At 39.6% G+C, this 9,805-nt stretch overlaps 1 protein-coding gene across 2 annotated transcripts in view; it reads left to right on the top strand.

Moving 5' to 3' along the window:
- Window positions 1–562: 562 nt before the first annotated feature.
- The window catches only part of TAFA1 (TAFA chemokine like family member 1), a 225,182-nt gene continuing 215,939 nt past the window's right edge, over window positions 563–9,805 (top strand). For both annotated transcript variants that reach the window (XM_074152020.1, XM_074152019.1), the window contains exon 1: window positions 563–680. In XM_074152020.1, coding sequence (XP_074008121.1) covers window positions 563–680 — 118 coding nt within the window. The remainder of the gene's footprint in view (window positions 681–9,805) is intronic.

Raw genomic sequence — 9,805 nt, 5'->3', positions numbered from 1 at the left:
AAAATTAATGCCTGCCGAAGTCAAAAACAATAAACTGTTACCTTCTGGGTCAGTGTTAGCCTTCCAGTCTTGGGCATGGAGTATTTCTGAAATGCATGTCAGATATCTGAGGATGTCGTATGCCTATCTGTAATATGTTTAAAGTAGTTTTGATATTGTTTGGACATCGTGTTTTTTTAGCTGGCAGTGTGGTACTTTTATTTTTTAACTCCCTTGTAAATTCAGCTATGGACCAGTGTGGAAATATTTTTCCAGCCTTCTACTTACATTGGGGTTTTTTTTAGTCCTCAGATCATTACAGTTTCATTTTTACCACTGAATTATTAAAGTTATCCAGGGTCCTGTGTTGACATCTCTTTACCTCAACTGTCCTTTTTGGCCATGACCTTTGTTGTATGACAATTGCATCCTGCAGGGGGGGAATAACAACACAGAGAGAAAAGACATTTAGCAAAAGGAGTTAAAATAATAATAATATTAAATACTGTTGTAATGGAAGCTGACTATTCTGTGTGCTGTAAGGCAATGGATAATAATGTCTGTCTAATATTTTGTTTAGAGAATGGCAGTGGTCTCTGCAATGTCCTGGGTCCTGTATTTGTGGATAAGTGCCTGTGCAATGCTGCTCTGTCAGGGGTCCCTCCATCACACTTTCCAGCAGCATCACCTGCACAGACCAGGTAGGACTGAGATCAGCTGTGGGATGCCATAAGATTGCAGGCTTTCTGCCTGTGCTTATGTCTGTCTTGATAATTGATTGAATAATCATAAAAACCATTTTATCATTTAACTTTTATGAGTTGCTTGCCTTTATATTGCACAGCATCTTTTTTGGATTGGTCTAACGTGTGTTGTGCTTTGCCAATCTGATGTTGGAATAGTCACCCTTTTAATGTTGTATTCTAACAACTTCCCAGTACAGGAATCCCATTTTGGATAACTGTTGAGTTTCTTTGTCTCTTTCTCTGTCCTTATTTCTATCTCCCCTTCTCCCCATTTTGTGCAGTTCAGGAGTGGGTCTGTAACTCGGAAAGACATTGTGACAGCACAGGATTGGGCAATTTGGCAGTTATCTGACCCAAACTGGACATGGGTTTGCTACTTAAATTACTGGCATCAAATCTCATGCATAGTCACTAGCATTTACCGGAGATCAGGTGTTTGTCTTAGCATAAATGAGACACATGGTTATTGTAAGGTTCTCAATTTACTTGTGAAAATTGATGGAGTTGCAAAAGTGCAGCCCGGAGGAGAACTTGGGACTTTCAATGGAGTTCAATGCCTGTAAAGTCAGAGTACAGGTTAGCAGTGGAGAATGTAGCTCTCTTTGACTGTTGTCATCCACAGAGACTGCACGTTTAGTAGTTTTATTGTGTTTTTATTAATAGAAATGGATCATGTAGCTTTTTCAACTGTTAATTGTGCTTTGAAGAATATGTGCCACTTAAAAACTGAGAAGTTGCCATATTCTAGCATGGTATTATCATCTGGTTAAAATTAGATGGGCCAAGAATGTTGCTTAGCAAATTTGGATCCAAAGAAAGGTGGAAGAGTTCTTAAGAGCTTTAGTAATGAAAGTTGCACAATGTTAACTTGCAGTGATGAATCATTTAACAATGTGGCAACTAATTCTTTAATGTTTTTTGATCTAATGGCGAACCTTCAAAGATGAACAGTCTTGAGCCACAAGTCTTTAGCAACCTTAATGACTCAAAAGTTTTCCCAGCTACTTTCGTTGTCCAACAGTCCTAGGTATTGGCATTGTTTTGTTTTCCTGTAAATAAAATATGCATAGTATAAAGGAAATGGAAATCTTTGATAGACGAGGTCTCAGTAGCTATGTTAGAGCATCAGATTAACTAATGGTGTTATCCTTACTAGCTGGCACTGAAGTTTGAGAGCATTTGAAGTTTGAGTGGCAAGGTGCTTATTTGGAACTTGCAGAGAAATGGAAAAAAATACTTATTAAAATACACCTGTAAGTAATGATGGCAGTTATTTGAGTCTGTCCCCCAGTAAAGGAAGTGGTAGTGGTGAGGTGAAACAGCCCAGCTAAACAGGTAAAAGCCAAATGTAATCTCGTTTTGTAAAATCAGTTGAAACGAGTGACATGATGAGAAAAAATGAGAGCTGGGCAGATTCAGAGCTCTGCAACATTTGCCTAAGCTTGAAAAATCACCTTTTTTATGAAGCAAGAACAGCAAGACACTGAATGCATACCAAGTGTTGGGGAAATGTGAAAAATGACAAAAATCTTTCACTCAGAGATGCGATACAGATAGAGTGAAGGTTTTACAGCTGCCTCATCACCTACTTAGAAACAGCCAAGCTTTCCCTCTTGCGAGCCTTTCTCAGGCAGCTTCTCCGCACCCTCCATGAGTAAGATTGATGGTGTTCTGATCCCAGGCAGCCAATTTCAGTCTCTCAAGAAATAATCCACTACATTGACAGATGAGTGGAATTTGACATGATGTTCACCTCAGATTCAGATTGTGCTGCACCTGGGAAGTACCAGCCAGTGAGCGTCCTTTAGGGAAACTGTTAGAGATTTTGGACAATTTCTGCTGTCACAACAGAAAATCAAGGCAGTGTTTTTTATAAGGCCATGAATTTGCAGTCTGCCAACTGAATGTGAAAGGTTGTACATAAAAGGGATGGAAATATGTTAACTAGCAAACTGAGTGATTTTAATGTATTCAACTGCAGTCCCTGAGCACACCCTATTTTTCATATTTATAATATTAGGAATGCGTCATTTACTTTTAGTTAGTCACTGTGTAAGTAAGATTAAAATGTTCAGCCAAATAAAAGTGAATAAAAAATGGATGCAGATGAGCCAGTGCATAATTTCAGTAATTTAATATTTGGTATATGAAATTTCAACTTATTGAATCATGGCAAATATAGCTGTAATCAATAGCATGCTCAGCATACCTTTTTCTTCAGTTCGTGATCTTCCATAGATAATGAGATACTCTGAAATAAGAGATTTTGAGCTGCTCAACTCCATCGTGGGGGCTACTTAGGTACAAGATAATTAAAAAGGCAGGTTCCACCCCATCTTGTGCTTCTTATACTTGATGCATAGAAGGGTCTCACTGAGCACAGGAAGGTGCAGGTAGAAGATAAAATCCTCATGGAGTGTATTTAACATAATAAGCTTGAACCGAACTCGGTGGATTAGCACGGTGAATATAGCCATCTGTACTACTGTGGTTAATCCAGTTTTGAAACACTGGAAACAAAGGGCAATATGAGAAAAGGTTAGGTTATCATCAGAGATTTCTGCGCTTGCTCTTTTTTTCTGAAACTTTCTTAAGCAAGTGTCTGAATGGGTTGAAATAGATTTCTACACACAACGTGCAATCACAAAAGCTTAAAGCTCCAGTATACTTCTACAGTTTCATAATTCAGTACTTCTTTGTTAAATGAGACATAGCAGAAGGTACAAACCTGAAAACAAATGCAATAAACCACTTTACATGAAAGTATTTGTAATTGACTGTAGCTTTACTTTTGTCTGAAATGTTGACAGGTGGGTGCAGATAGTAAGGGCATAGTAAATATTGCTTGAATATAAGGTGGATGATGCTGTATTACTTGTACCTGTTCTTCCTTGTCTCATTAACACAATGGAAAGTTTGGATGCCACTGTTAAGTAGCCTTAAGTATTGGTGGTTGTTCCTTTTGACTCTGATAGGTGAGGAGGGCAGGGTACGTTTTTCAGGCTTCTTCACTGGGATCCAGAGGAGACCTTTGGAGTAAAGCTAGCTGAACACCATTGCAGTATAATTCCCCTTGGGTAATACATATGGCTTTCCACAGGTTTTTTTAAGACTATATTTCATTTTCATGAAAATTGTTAGGCAAAGGACATGAAAGCATTCACAGGAAATAACTGTGGAAACAAATCTTTTTTTTTTTTTAAGCATGTCATTTTTGTGCAATTTATTAAGAGCAAGCGGTAATGAGAAGAATTCCATATTGGCCACTTTAGGCTCCGATATACGTGCAGTTGTAGAGCTGCTGAATTGGCCTGAGGATTAGAGTGGACAGGTTGTGATTTGCAGAAATAGCTTTAGTGCCTGTGATAGTCTGTTGATCATCTGATTGACGGGACTGACCCCACCCAGAGGTAGGAAGTGAAGTAGATGCTGGCATTTGGCAAGACAGCAAGATATTAACAAAGCAAAAGGGTTCAAGTTTAAAAAAAAAAAACAAAAAACAAAAAACAAAAAAACCACTCCCCCTCAATCATGCAAATCTTACCAAATTTTTCTGGCTTTGTTCCATAAATTAAGGATGTTTTCCTCCCAGTGAGGACCATCAGGTAACACTGAATCACAGTGGACAGCACTGGCCATGTGTTGCTAAAAAAAAATACAGGAGAGTGCCTTAGAATCACCTGTAAGTTGATGCAAAATAATTAGCTACACATCAAGGATGCTAGGTTAGTCTTGCATACAGTGTAAAGATGTGAGGCAGACACAAGCAGAAACATGTACCTGCTGTAGCAGTGCTGACATTTGCAAATATGTTAATTAAAAATAGGCCTCTTCAGAGGAAGAAATCATGGACTGAATCAAGGCTGGAATCGTACGTCTACTAAACATGAAGTACCTTTTATTGTGATAGTAGTTAATGATGTGCCCATTAAAAATCATCTCAAGAAGTGATTCTTTATAGCTCACATTACAAGGAGGAAAATCCGTCTCAAAGCAATTCTACACAAACTAACAAGCAATATCAACCTAAGGATGCTCTGAGCATGTTTCTCAGTAGACAGCATTTTGCAGAAACTTGAGTCTGTGGCTGTGAGCAAAAAAATTCTTAGTTCTGATCTTGGCCTTCCCACTGATTTTTATAGCCTTGGGGGAAACTGCATGTTTTCACATTTCAAAAGGTCTGCTATTTTCATATGCCCCATATATGTGGCTATTGAGTTCAAAACAGACTGGGAAGAATGTTGGTCTAATTCCTCAGGTAATAGGAAAGTGTGAATAAAATTCCTGTCTTTACTTTGCAGAGCAGCTGAGATCTGGAAGATGAATTCAACAGGACTTTTGCTCTTGGAATTGACAGAAGTGAGTGTAGGACTAGGAAGTTAATATATAAAGGTATACAGTTTCCGTGATTAGCAAGAATTGTTACGTTAATCATACAGTGTGTCTGCAAACTGTTGCCTTTAGTACACCATGTCCAAATTGTCATGCAACAACTTAGCCAGTATCCGGTAGACCATGTCATGGACATGAAAGCTGACAAATGGTGTTTCCTGCTGTTTTAATTAAAAATGGAGAAATTTATAAGCTCTAAAGGCTGACTCAGATCTCATTTACACCAGTAAATGCACAGAAAGCACCATATATCCCTGTTTGCTCATGATCAGAAAATCCTGCTTATAACAAGCTATTCCATTCACTCACTGGAAATCATCTCTCTCGTGATACCTTTCTGCTGCATACCTCTGGCCTTCACAGCCTGCTCTTGAACATATGAAACTACCAACTGCAAAGTAAAGAAATCCAGGTTGGAGATGCTTACTCTGTTCCTGGTCACATCCAAAATACATTTGGGTTTATGTGGACAAATGTATTTGCGTGTATTTTGTGTAGGCAGAGAATGGATGTAATGAAATCAACGTTTAAGGATGTGGTAGGATTACGAGCGGTGTGCTGGTGATGAATGGCCTACTGTGATTGTGTGATGTGCTCTTTTACAGCAGCAGACTTTATTAGAAGTATTGCACACTGTTTTTGGGGTTTTTTTCTGAAAAATCAAACTTTCAAAAGAGAAAAAACATAGTTATAGGGTGTGTTTGCAGCCAGAGAGGTAACTGTGGTTTTTTTTTGGTGTCTGTAAACTGTTACTTTAAGGGGCTCCTGTCTCTTAGGTAAAGGGGAAAGGGTAGGTAGGCATTGCCAAGGAGCAGCCAGTATTCAGTGGAGGGACGAGGGCATGAGGACACCTCTCTTCACCAGAGAAGGGTGCGTAGCTGCGAGGCTCACAGCTTGGTTGCAGGTGGAGGAAAGCTGTCACCAGTCACGCTGTTGAATGTGACGCCTTGTTGCCTCTGATCCAGGTAGACGAAGCAACCTGAGGGGGAGCAGGTGTTGCAGCGCGATGGACTGTGAAGAACAGCATGGCCGAGGTGTGCGGTGGGGCACTGAGCAGACCGCTGTGCCCAGCGTGGCTCTGCGGGAGCTGCTGGAAGCGTGGCTGCATTCCCTGCCATCACCCCCGCCACACACCTTGTGCTGAAGTGCAATGCCAGGGTGCTAATAGCGGTATTTTGAGAGAAAGGACATGCTCCTTGCATGGGTGGTTTGTACTGGCACTGCCTGGTGCCCTGGCTCAGTCCCCCCTGCTCCATCCTTCCTCCCGGCCCTGCTTCTGTCTCTGTCCCATGATGCTACTTCAGCTCTCGGAGCTGTCTGCAGGCAGGAGCAAAGCACGTCCCTCTTCATGCGGCAGAAGCTGCTCTGGGGAAATGGGGACCAGAAAGCGCCTCTTGCTGCGATGGCCCTGCAGGCATCTCCTCCTCCCACACCCGTGTGCTGCGCCTCGGTCTCCTACTGCAGCCCCGGGGCCTTGGTGAGTCACGAAGGCACCTTTCCGCGCACTGCACTATTTGTAGCACTCGCTGTCGTGCTATTAAAGACTGTGAGGATTCATACTGTGGTGGTTAAGTCCCAAGGAAAATTTGGCACCTACAAATATAAACCCCAAAGGCAAACTGTGTTGCTCTGCGCTGAAGTATTTCTGCTGATAACATCAGAAATCTGCCTTTAATGATTAGCCTACTTTAGTCCAAGGCTCATTTATATTTTAAAAGGCAATATCCAAGTGCATTTCCTCATAAGATAGATGTGTTTTCTCCCATTAAGTTTCATATTGTTTTATCCTATCCCGCCTGCAATCTTTGTATTTCCTTTTGAATGTTTTCTTTTCCGCTCTGCTGTGAAGTCAACCTTTGCTGTGAGCAAGATTTATTTTCCTGATGGGATTCAGCATTGTTGCTATTTCCAGAGATGCTCTGTACAGAACAGTTCTCTCCAGCTAAACTTATTTTTTTTGCATGGGAGTGATGCTGGAGATTTCTTTTCATTGTGCTTTAGGCAGGGACCATGAGGACTGCAGCACAGTTGGACTCTAAATTTATGAGACTCAGTCAATGATGCACAATGGGGAATTGGGGGTGTAAATTAAGCTGAATGAAGTTGCAAAGCCTCATGTATGTATCTGTGACTCATATTTCTATGCTCTATTTAGAAGATTATCTGACATCTCTCTTGCCTTCTGTATTCCCATCAGAACAACAGTTTTCCCCTCTTCCTTCACAGGGGGTAAAGAAACCAGTCCTGCCCTTCTTGAAAGGTCACTTCAGTGACAGCAGGTGCAGGGTCGCTGTTGCTATCGTATGATAATTAATAATTGTGCCACAGTACTCTATTGTAATCCTTATTTTACTGTGAGAGAACAGCTTTGCTTGGGAACTGAGTTGGTGACAGGAACGGAGGATCTTACTAGTTCTTGGATGATGTGAAAGTGATTGCTTGAGAATCACCAAGTGAAGCACAATCCACGGACAATCTGTTACCCCAGGTGGCTCAATTTCCTTCTACCAGGGTGCCCTCACTGTGATGCCTTGTTTTTGAGCTGCAAGTAACCTGGGAATAGTCTGCTCTGCACTAGCAGCTCCCACCAACAGTCACGTGTGCTGGGCACTTTGTAAAATCGTGTGTAAATATTTCTTCTATGAGCTGTGAAGTTTTATTTGTATATCATGCGCCTTACCTCTCACTAAATGAATAAGCAATTAAAAAACAGTCTAAATGGTGATCCTTGTCTCTTAATTATTAGGAAACCTGCTGGTTCAGATCAAAATATGCATTTAATCCGTCCTCATACGTGATCCAAAACTACTATTGGATTAATTTTGTTTTCTGTAAATGACAAATCTGAATCAAGAACTTTCATTGTGAATCTACTAAACACAATGAGCAAAAATCACTTCTGCAGTTAATTTGTGTGCAAATGAAAGTTATATTGATGGGAAACTTGATTGGAAAACTCTTATGAACGCACATGTCAGTTCATTGGAAAGTGGGGAACTTGGAATTGTGATTTCTTATGTTGTAACTAATGTCAGCAGCCAGCAGGCTCTATATATCAGCCTGAGTCCAGGCAAGAGCCTCAGGTTCTTAACTGCATACACTCTGATAAAACTTTATCTTTTTTTTTTTTTAGTGTCCTCATTAATGCTCTTCAAAAATGCTGTTAAATATTTCTGGCAAGCAAAGCTTCAGTGCAATTTTACTGTATTGTTAAGGATTTATTAATGATAATCTTTTCTTGCAGAGTCTATTTATATTTGATCATGACATTAATTGGTTGCCAAAACAAACTAGAGTTAATTGTGTTTAATTAAGTGGTTGGGAGCAAGCAAGGATAGTTTATTTGGGAAATAGGTTTCATTGATTTATATGTTTATTTCTTAAAATAACATGAATAAATGAAGGGAACCTATTGTTTAGCACCTTTTTTCCTTACACGCTGCCCAGGAATCATCAATAACACAGTTGTGACTCTGAACAGATTCAAGAGTGGAAAGGTATCTGTGTAAAATATATATATTTGCCTATACAAATCTATTAGGAAGTAAATGTTCCCCTTCTGAATAATCCCGAATTCAAATAAAACCTAAAACCAAGCAGAAATGAGATCAAGTAACACTGAAACTAACAGGAAGGTAGTGTTCAGAACAATGCATCTTGAAAAATGCATTTAAAAAAAAACTACCTTAACTTCATTTCAGATTTGGCTAAAAGTGCTCTGGATAAGGAAGGTATGGTAAAATACACTAAAATATGACTGGATAAATATTTTCTATAATAATTATAGTAATACATTATATAGTTATATTGTATTTCTATGATACATGATAGAATATACAGAAATTACTGTATCTCAAAATCCACTAATTCTACAACTGGGAAGCTTTTGAACACCAGCCTATTTCATGTTTTAATGCTATAATCAGAACTGAGTGGAGAATTCTGAGGACACAATGTTTTTTTGAGGAATCAATTTCCTAAGTTGAAACTGTAATTTAAGAAAAATAGTCGTTTGATATCTTTGTGCATTCCTTGTTTCTGCCTTGCTATTCCTTTTTGGGGAAAAAATAAATATCTGCATAAGGTTTTTGTGATCCCAGCAGCTATCCAAAACAAGTCATCCTCATAAATGAATAAATCCTGTCTGGAAGCATGTATTGGGATATGCCCGTGGCTGCTTCTTTCCCAAAAGAGATCAAGACCTCACAGACTTCAAATCCAATACCAATGCAAATATGAGGAAGGTCTTGTGTGTCCTTCTACGTGGTACCAGCTCTTGTTTTGAATTGCAGCAGCAGTGAAATTAAAGCAGGTCTAATGTTTCCAGAAGTTGCCTTTTCCCCCCAAATCTCTGCTGTTTTAATAAAAGGTATTTCCTTACCTAAAAACTTGCTTAAATCATAAGCGACCAGGGCTACACTAACACTGTTTACTGTGAGTATCATTTACTCATGAAGTTCTTCTTGGTTACTTGCATGAGAGGCTTTCAAATTTGGGCGGTCAGTCAGCCCGAAGTCGCTATTGTGTGTTGAAACAAAAACTCAAGGTATGAGCTGAAGATAACAGAGGGATTTGAGTTTATGATTGGTTCCAGGGCAGAGGCTGACAGAATGATTGTGTCTAAGTCAGCTCTCACATCTGTAGTATAATCATTTCTGTAATATCGTATTTTTTTTAGGCTTTAAAAA

The sequence above is a fragment of the Numenius arquata genome, chromosome 8 (assembly GCF_964106895.1).
Source record: "Numenius arquata chromosome 8, bNumArq3.hap1.1, whole genome shotgun sequence".
NCBI lineage: Eukaryota > Metazoa > Chordata > Aves > Charadriiformes > Scolopacidae > Numenius > Numenius arquata.
This window is presented reverse-complemented; position numbering and strand designations above follow the sequence as displayed.